The 16,365-nt window shown below is 41.1% G+C and overlaps 1 protein-coding gene across 1 annotated transcript in view; it reads right to left on the bottom strand.

Moving 5' to 3' along the window:
* The window catches only part of LOC148015242 (Amino acid kinase family protein), a 54,731-nt gene extending 39,007 nt beyond the window's left edge, over positions 1-15,724 (bottom strand). The window contains exons 1-6 of the mRNA XM_087665559.1: positions 15,594-15,724; positions 15,277-15,495; positions 9,902-9,999; positions 9,747-9,789; positions 9,560-9,621; positions 8,132-8,203 (exon numbers count right to left, since the gene is read on the bottom strand). Coding sequence (XP_087521685.1) covers positions 8,132-8,203; positions 9,560-9,621; positions 9,747-9,789; positions 9,902-9,999; positions 15,277-15,495; positions 15,594-15,642 — 543 coding nt within the window. The 5' untranslated portion in view covers positions 15,643-15,724. The remainder of the gene's footprint in view (positions 1-8,131; positions 8,204-9,559; positions 9,622-9,746; positions 9,790-9,901; positions 10,000-15,276; positions 15,496-15,593) is intronic.
* Between the last annotated feature and the right edge of the window lie 641 nt (positions 15,725-16,365).

Raw genomic sequence — 16,365 nt, 5'->3', positions numbered from 1 at the left:
GCGCATGCATCGGTTTCCTTTCTTAGAGAAAGGCAACGACTTGCGGACATTGAAATTGCATGTACCGTGATTGAGTGCAATCTTAAATTCAATGTCCTAAAGCAAGAGCAATGGAAGAAGATGGTAAAAGCCATTGCCAATGTGGATCCATGTGAAGGATAGACCGGTGTTATATACAACGGCATAAGGACGAAAAAGATTAATGAAGAGAATGAGAGGATTGATAGAGCCCTTGATCCTATTCGAGCAGCATGGATAAAGTATGGTTGCTCCATTCTCACCCACGGATGGAGTGATCGTAAGAAACGGGGCATCGTCAACATACTCGTCTCATGTCCACTTAGCACTTACTTTTTACGGGCCATAGATACCAGCAAGAGGGGAAGGAAAATGACGGGCGCATTCATCTACCGCCACATTCGACAAGCTATCATTGAGATATACATTGCCTTTTAAATTTGTTTCACTTTCTTTCATTATGATAATTGATTTATGCATAACTATCTATCTCCCTATTCTTATTTCTCTCTAATATCTATCTCAATCCTCTCTTTCCCCCCGGGCCCCAAGGCCCCCAACCCCCATTTCTCTTCACATATGCCTTGTCTAAGTCCATATTTTGACTTGTGAGTTAGAGTAAGATCAATTGAAATTCAGCATTGTATCCTAGATCTACCTTCCATTTACAAGCATGTATTGCCTTATGCACTATCTTACCCATTAGGTATTTGATCCAAAGCACCAAGGTCTTGGCTGAAATTGAGCATTGTTAATGGGCGCCACTTTGCCATTTTATTCTTAAGTGGAGACTTTGGAATTAATGTTATTAATCCTTAATTTGCCTCTCTAATCATACAGCTAGACTTATGCATTGTGTTCATCATGTCCACCATTTCCTACCTATAGGTATCCTAGAGTTTTTGAAACATCTGTACTTGAAAGGCTCAACTCTCTCTTTCTCTCTCTAACCTCCAAGTATTGTTAGTATACTTACTTTAATTTCTAAACTGTAGTTGTAGGTGGGCCCCTCAAATGTAGTGCAAGTTGTTACAGACAATGCATCGAATTGTTGGTGCATGGGCCGTTTGCTTAAGGCTAAGTTTCCCACGATTGTGTGGACTCCATGTGCAAGTCATTGTTTGGACTTGCTCATGGCGAACATTGGGAAGTTCAAGTGGGTGAAGAGGGGTGATCTGCAAAGCTACATCAATTGTCATATTCTTCACGGTAAAGGTAAAGGTGCTTGTGATGTATCGTGAGCATAGCATAGTGGAGTTGAATAAGCCTTCTTCAACTTGCTTTGCTTACATGTGGTTATTGCCGGAGCACCTTTATGAGGTGCGGTCCGTCTTGCACCAGATAGTGGTGTCCACTCTATGGAATGAGTGGGATGAGCATGAGACAGATGAGGCCAAAGCCATGCAACATTTGTGCCTTAATGAGCAGTTTTGGCAAAAAGTCCCTGCTGTTGTCATTGTCGTGACTCCCTTTTATAGGGTGTTACGTATGAGTGATTACGAGAGGTCCACCATGGGCCTTCTCATTCACTTCTTTAGAGTAGCATTGGTGGAGACACGTGCTTGTACAGTGATCACAAAGACACAGCATGCACATGTTTTAGAGATAGCAAAGAGGAGATGGGCATGGATGCATAAGCGCATCCATGGTTTTGCCGCATTGGTACATCTGGCCTACAAGCCACCAGCGGTCATGGATAATAGAGAGTTCCGTTCGGAACAGCTTGCTTATTTGACTCGTGTGGTCCCTGTGGATGACCACAACGCAGTGCTGGAGGAGCTAGGATGCTATGCAAATCAGAGAGAGCATGTGGTTTTTGCTTCTCCCTATGAAGGCTTTATTTTGGTGGCAAAACTTTGGATATGCATTAGAGACCCTTCAGCCCTTAGCCATGAGGGTCCTTACCTAGGATTGCTCTTCGAGTGCATGTGAGAGAAACTTGAGTGTCTATTCTCTCATTCACACAAAGATTCACAATCGGCTTAGCACACAACAGTTAGAGCGGCTAGTCTATTGCCGCACTAACTTACACATGATAAGGGCTATGATGAGCATGGGTAATCCGAAGCAGGTAAAGTTTAAACACTTAATCATAACATTTAAATTTTGTTGTTTTAAACTTTGAACTTTGAACTTTATACTTTACAATTTAGACTTTAGCATTTACAATCTTACGTGCATCATTGCATTGTGTGGGTGAATGTTGATACATTCAAGTTGATGGGCGACACTCTTCCGAGTATACATCAGGAGGTCGATGGAGAGGTCATAGCAACAGATACTCGTGGCACTCGTAGTCTACGTGCTCGTGGGTGAGGAGTTCGAGTAGGTGGTAGCAGGGGCATGGTCATTCGACGCCCTCCATCATCGAGGAGGGATAGTTTGAGTGGCTTGCAAACATATGTAAGGCAGAGCTCTAGTAGCTCATATCCTGTGCCTCATGATGACATCCCCCCCTTGCCTACACAGCCGCCACCTAGGGAGCCATCATTTGATGATGATGGTAACCTCATCAGTGAGGATGCATATGAGTGTGTCTCATCATCCGATGTCAAGAAGTCATCTTCAAACTCTCTTAATGAGCACTCAGATGGTTCTGATGATAGTGATGATGATGATGATGATAGTGATGCCTCATCATAGATTCATAGGTCTCTCTCTTTTTTGTATCAGATATGCTAGACTGTATTTGTATCGCATATTTTGCGCAGCCCATGCAACTACGATGATCACCCTTATGTATTCATCTTATTCTATAATGAAATGGCTATTTTCACTTTAAGCATGTATTCTATGATCTATCATTTAATGATTTATGGTTTTTGTTGTTTTAAAAATCATCTTAATTTTCTTTCATACTAATATCATACTATACCTTATAAAATCATAAGATACCATTTAGTACTGTATTTTATCGTACCGTACCGTATTATACCTTACAAAGCTAAAATGCATATACTATCCAACTCCCATCATCTGTTGACAATAAGCAAACCTCTTTGCTAAAAGACCCTTCATGAGAAAATCTGCAGGGTTATCATCTGTATATACCTTGACAAACTCAATGCTTTTACTGTGAAGTACATCCCTAGTAAAGTGATATTTCACCTATATATGCTTCGTCTTTGCATGAAAGACAAGGTTCCATGTTAGCATGATAGCACTTTGACTATCACAATGGAAGACAGGGGTCTCAGTAATTCCAAGCTCTCCCACGAAATGTGAAAGTCTTAAAGCCTCCTTGCATGCCTCAGTGGCAGCCACATACTCTACTTCTGTAGTAGACAATGCAATACACTTTTGTAGCCTTGAAATCTAAGAAACTGCTCCACTTGTGAAGGTAAATATATACCCTAACGTAGACTTCTTGTAGTCAAGATTACCAGCATAGTCTGCATCCGTAAAGCCAACGACAGATGCCTTCTACTTTCCAAAGCAAATGCACAAATCCTTTGTGCCCTTAAGATATCTCATGATACCTGATGCTTTCTACCAGGAGATGTCATGTATCTGCTAACCATTCCCACCGCAAATGCTATGTTAGGAAGTGTAGCAACCATAGCATACATCAAGCTACCCATAGCTGAAGCATATGGAATCTTGGCCATTTCAGCCTTTTCATCATCAGATGTAGGGTTGTCCTCTGCATTGAGTTTCGCATATGGAGGCAATGGGACGCTAATTGCTTTCCCCCCCTCCATATTGAAACACTACAAAATCTTGGATACATACCTTGCTGTGATAGATAAAGAAGACGCAATCGCCTATCTACAGCATAGAAACAATCATCTTAGAGAGACTTCAGCATATCCTTCATCCCTAACAGCTCCTAGGTACTTCATTTTGCTCCCTCAAGTACCTCCATTGCTTCCCTCTCAACTTGTATCAAAGTGGCATTGGGTGTTCATGAGAGCTCGTGCTTGGAACGAGGAGTGAAGTGAAGCTTTGTCACAAAGGTTGAGGATTCGAGCTTCTTCTTTGACATTGATGCTTTGATGCCTGCATGTTGATGGAGGTACTATTCTCATCACCAAAATCTAGATTGAAGTCAAGCACATGCTTGAGCCATTGAGGCTCAATTAGTGGCAACAATAGCCCATTTTGGCATTGATTTGGGCACCCATTAGTAGCTAGGATTGAAGTAAAATAGCCTAGCTTTGGATACTTGGGATAAGATATTGGTATATAGTTCTAATGTATACAAGCACAGGGTTTGCTTAAGAAGAAGGGCAGCTTGTATCTTGGAAGCAAGGGGCTTGCTTGCAAGTAGATGGTTTAAGCAGAGGGCTCAAGATGGGGCCTTAAGCAAAGGCTCTACATGTGCCTGTAACAAAGAAAAGGAAAGAGAGGGAGACTTGATGATTTATTAAGATCGCAATATCTATGGACTGTGCTCTTGATCCAAATGCACGAAGAGGCTTTTTATGATGAAAAGAACCTCTGTTGATGTCTTTTGGTGATTCAGGCTGCTCATGTGATTTTCCCACCTTTTTTTTATGTTCTGAAAGCTATAGGGCATCTATTTTTGTCAAAGTGAAGAGGTGAAAAAGCATATGACCAAAACTGAGAGTGAAAAGAGAGAGAAGAAAGAGAGAGAGAGAGAGAGAGAGAGAGAGAGAGTGGAACACAAAAAATCTGCAATGAAGAATGCTATATAAGGAAGCAGATATGTACACGGGCAAAGTAGATATGTAGCAAAAAGAATATGGAATGCTCCTTTTGTAACAAGAAGAGACACATTGAAAATGACTACTACAAGTGGAAGAACAAGCAAAACAACACAAAGACAAATGAGGATGATGGCAAAAAGAAAGAGAAAAACAAGGCAAAGAAAGAGCAGATAAATCCATGCAACAATTATGATGGTAATGTTTTGTATGTACCCTCTTTGGGCGATACATTCTTGGTTGCATGGATAGTGGCATGTCTCAAAATTGGTTGTTGGATTCAAGAGCATCATTTCATGTTTCCCCATGTAGGGAGTGGTTCTCTACTTATGATGCTAGAAAGACAGGATTCGTCCGTCTCCAAAAAAACTATGCATGCAGTATTGTTGGCATTAGGGATATACACTTGTCACTACCAAATGGTTCTTCTTACGAATTTGTCCTTTTTAGTAGAATGTTTTTTATAGCTTTAACAACTAGTTTTCTTGTATTTTGGTAGGAAAGACTTGTGACATCTTCTCCCATGACTAGCAGACTTTTTTTCTCGATCCATGGATATTTATAGGAGGAGTTCTTAGTTTTCACTAGAGGCATGGACTATGATTTGAATATTGAGGTTGGAGCTCTGTTATCTTGATAATAAAAGCCGTAAGCCAAAACCTAGCATATCTTCACATGATATTAGAGCCTGTGCTCTTGTAAAGAGTATCATGTCGCTATCATGGAGGCTTGGTTTGTGCGAGACACATGAATGACATGTAACCAATTCACTATGTCTCAGACATCTTCTTCTTGGGATCCCGTAGTATCTTTTCGGGCTTCTCCATCACTAGAGGTCTTGAACATCACAAATCCCTAAATTGCCCCTTGATACCACATGCATTTGAGCACAAATTGGGTCGTCTTGAGTACACCTTCTCTGACCCTCAGCCAGCCCAAAATGACTCCTCATAGGTTGTACCAGCCTTGCATGGCATGTTCTCTCTCCTACCAAGTGGCACATTTAACCATGCATAAAGCAGCCTCTAGAAATGAATTTTCAGTGACAATTAAATGTGGAAATTGAAAAATTACTTGATCTTGTCCACATGTTGGCCACTGGCCATCCACAATTAATTAAAAATTCATGTCCCTATGACACTTGCTAGGCGACAAGTCACATAAATGGCACTTGCTAGGCGACAATTCATGTCCCTATGACACTTGCTAGGCAAACGGCAAGTGCCATTCTACAACTCCGACTACATAGCTTCCATCCAATGCTCGCTCCATGAAGCAACCTTGAAAGAGAGAGGTTCTCCATTGCAAGCAATAGCTACAAGTGTATCCGCAACAAAGTGACATTGTGCCTAGCAAGTGGCTGCTCTGGTTCTACTAGAATTGAAGTGGGTTGTTTTGTTGTGCCTGTCCCATAAAGTGCCTAACAGCCATCCAAGGACTAGTTTTTCTTCCCAAATAGCAGTCCTCTTATCAACCACTAGATCATAAATAGGTGCTTAATCAATAGGCTAGAAATCAGGTGTTGTCCAATATGCAAACACCGAGATCATCACAAATGCATCTCTTTTGTCTATTGTCTTGGTTGATTTGTCAAAACCTACTTCAATTTTGACACTACTCTTCGATTGTTGGCAAAGGGTATTGCAAATATACACTCATTTGATGAGTTGGTATCCATGTTGCAAAAAGAGAAGTCTTGACTCAATTTGCTTGAGTATGGTTATGGGAGAGCATGCATTTATAGACATACATAAGGGTAAAGATGGCTGAGATTTCATTCTAAAACGAAAGGCAAGACAGCCCCACTTTTTGACCCTCACGAAACCAGCATCCTCCCCGCATAGGGCGGTAAATAACCTAATGAAGAACTAATTACAGCAAGTATAAATTTCACATAAATTAAAATGCACACTTTACCATTGTAATCTTGGACATTGGACACCATGTTGGCCCTAAAACTAATGCCCCTTTCAATATTTCTCTAACTTAAATTGCCAATGGATCAATTACAAGGTGAGATTCTCTAATCTCCTTAGCTAATCCATAAGCCCCTTGCTGTACAAATAATCAGCAAGCAATTTGGGCCAATTGCCCCTTGATTTTCACGTAGAAATTACACAAATGGAACCACCAACTAGCCAAATGGCTGCCCCAATTCACAATAGATGGCTAGGCATCTGAAATCCTTGTCAATACAACAAATTACAAGGGTTGATTTCAGTATACAATGCCTTATTCTATTGACATGGGTCCCAAGGTGGCTGCCAAATCCTAATTTTTACAAAAATTTAGGGCTTAGAGCAAAGATCCGAGATCCCTCTGCTATCCACCAAATTTGGCTAAGATCTGCTCAAAATAGATGAGAAATGCTAAGATCTCCTGAGAATGGATTGAAGAAGGTGAAAGGAAGCCAAGATGAGAGAGAAATCTAATTTTCTTCTCAAGAAACCCTAAAATCTGCCTGTTGCGTGCTCCAACCTACATTTAATGCAATCACCTACTACCAAGCACCTCCAAAATGCTATCACCTGATCAGCAATGCTCTTGCTAGCCCCTAGAGTGTGTCTCCCTACTACTAAGGCCCCAAAATGACGATCTTCTGCAGCAAATTGTTGTTCTTTGATCAGAAAATGGACTAGCAACTCCCCCCCGCCTCTCTCTCTCTCTCTCCAAGTTGTAAAACTAGCTGAATGACTCAGACCCAGCTTCCAAAAACGTTTTCTAAGTTTGCATGGGCATTTTTGCCAAGTGGCAGCCCTCTAAATCCATTTTTCAACATTATCCAGCCATTTAATTAATTTTCAAAATTAAATAATCTTGAAATTAATTTTAACTCTTCTGACCCTACCCAAAATTAATTATGCCCATCCATAATTAAATTGGCTAGGCCATTTGCAACCTGGAGTGGTCCCCAACCTCTATTGATACTTAGATTGGCATTAATTAATTAATTAATTCTAGTCCCTAGTGTCACCACTAACATTTATTGGCCAAACAACTATCCTAGGGTCAAAACTAACATCATGACTACCAAAACCCAGTTGCATAACTTATCACAACTTTTACCTTTGACACCCACTGTATCCTCAGGGTCCTTGGCCTACTACCATGATATAACTGCCATGTGAATCACATGTGTTGAATAACCTTGCACATTTAATTAGTAACTTAATTAAATGTTATCGACAAGGTTAAAGCATCTCAAAATTTCATGTCCCTATGACACTCATGTCACTAAAGATGAGGGTAAAAATATGCAAGTATTATAGGAAAAATGGACATGTCATTGAAGAATGCAGAAACATATTGCTAGTGAGAAAAGGAGGCAACCAAACATGGCTTTGGCTGAGAATTCAGCAAATGTGAAGGATGTGGAGATACACGTTATGTTCGGACAGAAGCCAAGGATATATAGTATTTTGATAGTGGTGGTTTAAGCATGTTACCTCTTTTTGTGGTTTGTTTCTCTTTGAGGATGCACCAAAGGAGGGATCTATCATTTGTGCTAACAATGCTTCCTGTGCAATCAAAGGCATTGGTGAGATTCCTATTGTTGTAGTAAAGTGTCATGCTCAAAGATGTTTTGTATATACCTAACATTAACAAAAAGTTGCTTTTAGTTTCAACTATTGCATGTGCTAGTTTCATGATTAGAAACCATATAGACAAATGCAATGTGCATGATTAAAGTGATGGGGATGACCTCGTTGCCATGGGCACATTGTACAATGAACTCTATAGGCTAGATTCTTATGAGAGAGCATCAGAGGATGCACTAGCCATTGATGCTATGGATGGCATTCCGTTCTAGCATGCTCTGTTTGGTCATCTCAACCATGATAGCTTGCTTAGTCTTAGAAGCAAAGACGTGGTGCTTGATCTCCCTCCACTCAAGGCACCAGTCAAACCTCCTTGGATTGACACCTGCTCTGCTTGCATCACCTATGGCATTCTATCTCCACTATCTGCTCCACCTATGCTGCCCTGTTTTCTTCCTGCACTGACCTATTCTCTCTGTGGTTTTCCACCTAAGAGGACCACTTATAACCGACGCCAAATATGCTTTTCCGCCCTTGAAAGGTATCTGTTTGGGAAAGAACCAGTTTTGTGGCTTGTTATTTTTCATGATACCTTTATTGGGACTATGAGATTTGCAAGATGGCAATCCCCTTGCTACTTATACAACAACTCCACTGCTAGCTAGCAAAGTTTTGTTAGACACTCTAATCTTTCATGCACACTTGTTAGGTAGAATTCCACTGCCTAAAGTCATTTGTGTGAGATACACACATCTTGTCTGCTTAGTCAATGCATTACATTCCAATATTACATAGGGGGCATGCTGCCATAGAAGTTTATTGATTCACCTCCTTATGAAATACATGACCTCTGAAACATGTTGCAGTTTCTTCAATCATGTGCTCTTACACCCTTTCTATTTTGCTGTTTCTTCAATCGTATGCTCTTATTCACCCTTTTTATTCTGAGAATTTTATGTTTCATAGATTTGTATCCAATGAAGAGAACACTTTAAACTGAAAGAAGGCTTATTACTACTAGTTTCAAACTGACAATCCTTTGTCTTTAAATCGAGTAGCAAAGTGAAAACCTGAGTTCTAAATACACAAAATTCACACTACTCCATGGCTATAGCAATATTGAGAAGAATCAAAGTAAGCCTCGACCACAATCTCATCCAATACCTTAGAAGACTTGTAAGAAAATAAGTCTAGCAATAACTTTTTACACCGTGTAAACAAGATGAAAGTTATGATATATTACATCATGAGAACGATAACAATGTTCTAGCTCCATCACCCCAGTTCACCTCCACCCCAGTAAAATGTGAAATTGCTGGAGCTTGAGGTACTTACGGAGCGGCTACAAGTTGACCAACCGGCTGAAAAAGGAGATATGCCAACGGCTGGAATTCCCTCTGCACATAATATATCAATAAGTATGACATTACATTTGGAATGAGGAAGTTATGGCAAATAGCAAATAACAGCTTAATGGCTGTTTGATATGCTGGTGGACAGATGCATCATCAGGCATACGCACCAAAGGCCAATGCCCTAACAATCTCCAAGTTCAATTTTGTGACCTAGAAGAAAACTTGGAAACAATCAGTGGCATACAAGCTTCTTCTGAATCTGAAAGGAGGTAAAATGAACAAACAAAAAATCTTGTCCACATCTGCCAAGATCAGATCTTACAGATATCCTCGTTGCTACAAAGCCAGCCTTCCCAAGTGTTGTATCTAAGCCTCCTTTGTGTACACCTGATCTACTCGCTTGGAAGTGCCCAAAAGATCCTATGAAAAACTCAGCCTTCAGATTGAGAAAAAGGTGCGTGATTGGCAAATGTAAAGGAAATAATATGGCAGCAAATCAAAGGTAATTTTCAGAAAAGGCAGTCCCCTATTGTCACTCTCCTATCAAGCCAGAACCACAACTTTTTTCACAACGTCGAACTTCTTGCTGTTGACAGAATGAAAGTGCATTTCACACAATCAAAACACTAACAACAATCACTCTTTGCAAGAATCCCTTTGATTTGGGATTTGACACGAGCAACCTCCGCCCTTGAAGTAATAGCCTACTGATTAGGGCTTGGAGTCATAACTATTTAAGTGTGGGTTCAAGTTCCTCAGAGACACCTACCTTTCCCGTGCTGGTGTTCTGGATCTTTCCTTTTGAAGGGCTCCCATTGGAGAAGATCCACTTCATGGCCCAGTCATATTGTTACAACCTGTTCTCGGGATCATAGGCCCCTCCATGATCCAATGTGGATTTAACCTAAGGATTGTGCATGTGCTGTATGCAATATCCAAGATGTTGGAGAGCTGAAAAGGAAAAGATGAGAAGTCTATGGTGTCATGTGAGGCAGTTATGCATTATGCTTTTCCCACTTGATGCTAAGATTTACCATTTGTGAAACAAATAGTCTCTCACAGTGAGGGATGTGAAGATGACAAGTATGGAAATAATGGCAAAGGGCATAATGATTTTTCACCTGTCCTTGCTGAATCTCCTTTTTGTTAGCACAAGCAGTCTCACCTAACTTCCAATGTACATAATATAGTAGGATTATGTCCCTTCTTGCCTGCAAACAGTCTGACACAACTTCCAAGCACGTAACTTATGTACAGTTTTGTTAATGCATGCATTGGCTTTACTAATTGGCTCAGATTTTTTATGTATATGATGTTACGGGTTATTTTGCTAGTGTTTTAGGTTTTGCAACAGCCTACAGTGAATGATGAAGTGGTCACCTACCTCTCCCTCACAGTAATCATCTCTTTTGGTTCAATCATCTGACCAATGTAGCCTGACTATTTGTGACCTGATTTTACAAACCACACTAGGATGTCCTACCACAAATAACCTGATTTTACAAACATAACAGGATGTCCTACCACAAAGTAGCAATCTTCATCAATCCAAAGAATACAAGTTGTAAAGAATAGAAACTAATGCTGCAGCTTATCTATAGGCTCTGCATAGACAACAAGTAATAGATACCAAAGGCAAAAAGAAGAATAGAAATCTCTAGGCAGGAACAAGATCAGCAAGTTCAACCTCATCACCTTTTCTATAACCTGTTACCTATAAGCAAAAGTTATGTTGCCCTTATTTCATTGCATTAACATCTATTATTTTCAATTGAAAAGCTGAACATGTATGTCTCCAATGCCCCTTGTAATCATACTCTATAATGAAGCTGTTATAACTAATACCATGAAAGAACTCAGAGTGTGAATTCTCAATACGATTTCTAAAATTTCATTTTGGAGATGAAATGATAGAAGTTCTCTAATTGTGTGAAAGAACTCAAAGAGTGAACTCTCAACACCATGTCTTCAGCTTAATTTTGGACACAAAATAGAGAAAGAGAAAATCCAACCATTTCAAAAGAAACAGCATAGCGGACAGACAGAAAGAAATGTTTGAAAAAAGTTAGAGAACCCAGAATGTACAACAAACACAGTGAACAATAGAACTCGAGATGAAGATGACTGATAGTGATGAATGAATGTATGTATGCATCAGGCTGTATGCTGAATATGTTACAATGGGCCTGAAACTTCTATGTCTTGGGGGACCGGGGATAAGGTGAGCTGAAGGAGGAGTCGGAGACACTGATATCAGCTCCAAGAATGTCCTCATACTCTGAATGGACCTTGAAACACAGCAGCAGCAGAAGCCTGGATATGTCTGATGATGTCTAAGTGAGGGTGGCAGCAGTGTAGGCAGCCCAGAATGCTGTAAATGCAGATCTGTCTGGGTGTAGGATGACATCAGCGGTCTGGAACAGGTTGGATCTGTGCGACCAGCAGGGCAGCCTGCCTGGCAGCAAAATGCAGGTGGTGGCAGCTGATCAGATCCATTGAACAGCAAACGCAAGGGTTGAAGATGGTGTCAACAGCCGCTGGATGCTGAACAGATGCTGGGTGGCATGTGGACAGCAAATGCAAGGACAGCCCTTCTATAGATGTTGCCAATTAGCTGGGCGGCCTGATAGATGATGAATCTCAGCTGGTAAGAATCAGGTTGTCAAGGTGAGGACAGACTGTAGGCAGCTGACCAAGGTGTATTTGATGAAGGCAATGCTGTAAAAGCTCTCCAAATCAGGTTGCCTGGCTGGATGACTCTATAGAGAGCAAGAGCAGCACTCAAAAGGAGCTCCACAAACTAAGATTTCCTCCAAGAAGGGGTGTGGGCTGTCAAAATAGTGTGACAAAACAGTATGCACTCATACCATATCAGAGAGAGTAGGGTTTGTGGGGAGAAACAGTGTACGACAAACACTAAGAGAGGAAGAAACTCAAAGAAAAGGCAGAAGAAGATGATGATGAATGATGAATAACTAAATCATGCTACATGAATCAAGCTAATGCACTGGAGCTGAAGCCTTGAAGATGGCTGCACTATCCTCTCTGATCAGGCGGCAGCCCCTGAAGGAAACCTACACAGTGAAAGAAGGAAAATGCAGTCCTCCAGCAATAGGATATCAAACTAAATGCTGAAGATAAGAGATAGCTGTTGAGGGAGTGAACCACAGTCCTCTGAGGGCGTCAGAGTCGAGAAAGAATGTCATCAGCTATACCGATGTGACCTCTGGAGGTTGAAGAAGCACACAACAGCTTACTAGATGCTCAAACGCAGCCTCAGAGGGGCCAGATGCTGCAAAATGCAACCTGTAGAGACTAATAGGTGCCTGCCGGAACTGTAGCTGATGCTGAGAAGGATGCCAGACTGCTAAACACAGCCCAGATGCTGATGCCTAATGGAAAGAAAGGTCACCTGATGAAGGAGCCAAGCAAACACAGCCCAGTAGGTGACATCAAATGCTGGGAGACTAACCCCATATGGAAGAATGCTGCAAACACAAGCTCGATAATGACACCAGGTAAGGAGCGCTGACACCAAATGATATAGGCTGTAAAAACACCAGGTGGAGATGGAAGAATGCTGCAAACACAAGCTCGATAATGACACCAGGTAAGGAGGGCTGACACCAAATGATATAGGCTGTGAAACGCCATGTGGAGATGGATGTAGAAGCCACGAACCGTAATTTCCTCCACACAGGGTGTGAATGATAGAGGAGAGGATGGAGAAAGGAGAGAAGAATATGGAAGAGAGTGACAGTGTCGGAAGAAATGAATGTGGTTAGCAAATGGCTAGAGTCCATGCCTTATTGATAGGCACAGAATGTCTCGAGTGGCACCCATTGAGTCTCTCATGTGGCGCCTCAGCTCTCTTGGGTAGCGCTCAAACACTAATTAATGATCCAAATAAAACATTTTTGGGGCTATAAATGGAAACCAAAATAGGGATGAAGGAAAAGAAATGTACTAAATGACTTGGTTTCTCAACTCCTCTGTCTCTCAATGGAGTGGACTGATGAGGAGATGTAGCCAACAACCCCCACTATCTCTCAGTGGGGTGGACTAAAGAACCAGTGGTTGGGAAAGCCACTGCACCCAAAAATGAGTGGGGGAAACCTCTATAGCGCATTGTGGCAGTCTCCAAGAGGGCTTATCACCTCGTGGGGTCTTAGAGCCTCCTTTTGATCACAAGGGCTTAGTGCGCATCATCTGCTTCTTATTGCCTTGAGCATAAAAATCTGATAGTTGATGCAAAATGATCTGTGTGGCCCAAAAGGGTGAGGTGGTATAAAGAGTGCCAGAGAGAAGATGCATATACTCCAACAGGGTAGGAAGCAAAGATCGATGACAACAATCTTGGGTGGTATGACCGTCCTTACAAGTGGCGCCCCGGCTCTCTCGAGCGGCGCCCACACACTAACTAATGATCCAAATAAAGCCTTTTTGGGGCTGTAAATGGAAACCAAAATAGGAATGAAGGAGAAGAAATGTACTGAATGACTTGGTTTCTCAACATGGGCAGCAATGGGTGATGTGAGAGCTGAAGATAGCTGCTTGGAATGTGTGGGATTAAGGGATGTACTCACATAGACTCCTACTTACAAAGGATTTGGAGTGCGCTTGACTTAGTACCAAAAATAAGCCATTAAATAATAATAATGTGGCATTAATTGCTCTTTGGGGCTGTTGTAAGGAGCTTAAATTAGGGGTTAATGCGTGATAATTAAGATTAAGCATAAACCCAAAAATTAGTGGCTCAACAAAGGAAACAAGTATCCCCTACCCAATGATCCAATGAAGATCAGGTCATAGGGGAACTTTTAGGATGTCTCTAAAGAACACTGTGAAGTTGCTCTAGGGTTGGAGTATGAAGGAGAAAGCACCCCCTCTCAAAAGTGTGGTAGGCGTCATGCATGGTCTCTCAAAGACCTAAATCTCTCTAACCCATGAGTCTCTTCTCTGTTCTGTTACATCATTTGAAAAGTTGAAGTAACAATCGTCCATAATCTACAATAGACCCGAAAAAGATAGTCTAGGAGAAGGTATGGAATGTCATCCACAAACAAGATGTCCTCCATGAGTGTGAACGCCCCAACTAGCACCAAAATGGCCTCACAAAGACTTAGCAAGTGTCCTTGAGGCTTGTGCAACTGAAGTATCTCATGCTGAACTATCATTAAGCATACGGCACAAAAACCAAGAAGAGAGCATGCTAACTGGAGCGGAAGTGAACTCCAGACAAGGCGCTATAATCATAAGGGCCATAGCGTGTTCATAACATAGATTAAGCATATGACATAAGAACTAGGAAGAAAACATGCTAAATGGAGCTGAAATGAACCGCAAGCAGGGTGATGCCATCACAAGGGCCATAACATGTTCATTAGTACAAGTTATGCATATAGCACAAAGAATGGCAGACTAACAAACATATCACCACTCTTAGCGGCTACAAAATGAACAAAAGCTTCCTCTTCCATAAGGAAAAACAAGACAAACAAATCACCGTTCTTGTTCCGAAAATGAATACAATGTTATTTCTTCATAAGGAAAAAACAGAGAAATTAATGCAAAGGCTGGCGTGGCTAAGCAACAAACAAAGCGCCCCCCACCCCGCCGGGGGGCCCCAACACACACACGTCTGAATGGATGCTCAAAATTCACACAAAGAGTCTGCTAAGTCAGATGCTAAGTAACCTGCTCCATGGATCACTATAAACAGATCCATATCAATGGACTTCCCCTGCAGCTCAGATGGCTCAGGCAACTCCAAGTCGGCCTCGCGCCGGCTCCAATCCATGTTGATAGGGATACACGAAGGGTGCATCATGGCCTGCCTCAGCTGCCTGCAGGTCAAGGCAAGCTTGTCGGCATCGATGGTCTCCAGCTCATCTTTGTTTGTGATTGCAGCTCCTCCTATCACAACGCCAACAACAGCAGCAGCCGAGGAAGAAAACTGAGCAAAGATTCTAGACCCATCAATGTCAGATGACTATGGGAACCTGCGTGCGTACCCAGCTTGACGATACATCTGATGGGTTTGTCCTGACGAGGTGAATCCATCACTACCGACCAGCAAAAACCGAAGAAAAAATGACAGTTAATAATGTTAAGATCCACAATAACAGTGCATGAGATCGTGACCCTTTCGTGTCAGGCTCTTTCAAACTTCAAGTCTTCCTTTTAAAAATTTATTCACATAAAAAATAAAGAACAAAAAATTACTCATTGACATTTATAGTGTTTTTCATTGTTTAGGTATAGACTATAGTATGAAGGCAATATTAAGGTTATTGGAAAGATTTAGCTATAGTATTGTGTAGTAATAAGGTTAATTGAAAGATTTAGTGATAGTATTAAGGGTAATAAGAAGGTTAATATAAAACTTTAGCGATAGGATTAAGGGTAATAGGAAGATTAATAAAAAGGTTTTCCATTTAGCCAAAGTCATTAAGGTCAATAGAAACTATTTTCTTATTACCTAGACTACATATAGTAGAATTGGGTCAGGTGTGTCATAAATCCTTTTTATTATTTTGCCTTAGTATTAAGGGCAATAGTAAGGTAAAGAGAAAATGTTTTGAGCCAAAGTCACTAAGGTTAATTGTCTTTCGTTACCTATACCTACATGTTAGTATTAGGTTAGTTGTGAGATAAATATCAAATACTTCAAAGACTTTTCAAGCCTTCCTCTTAGGCATTTGTTGTTTAATTTTTCAAATTTTAGTCCAAAAGGTGCGAGGCAAGCAAAAAAACAACCCTTAGTGAGCCAAAGTCAGTAAGTGT

The sequence above is a fragment of the Lygodium microphyllum genome, chromosome 24, assembly GCF_053477565.2.
Source record: "Lygodium microphyllum isolate KBCC chromosome 24, Lygodium_microphyllum_v1.1.10, whole genome shotgun sequence".
NCBI lineage: Eukaryota > Viridiplantae > Streptophyta > Polypodiopsida > Schizaeales > Lygodiaceae > Lygodium > Lygodium microphyllum.
This window is presented reverse-complemented; position numbering and strand designations above follow the sequence as displayed.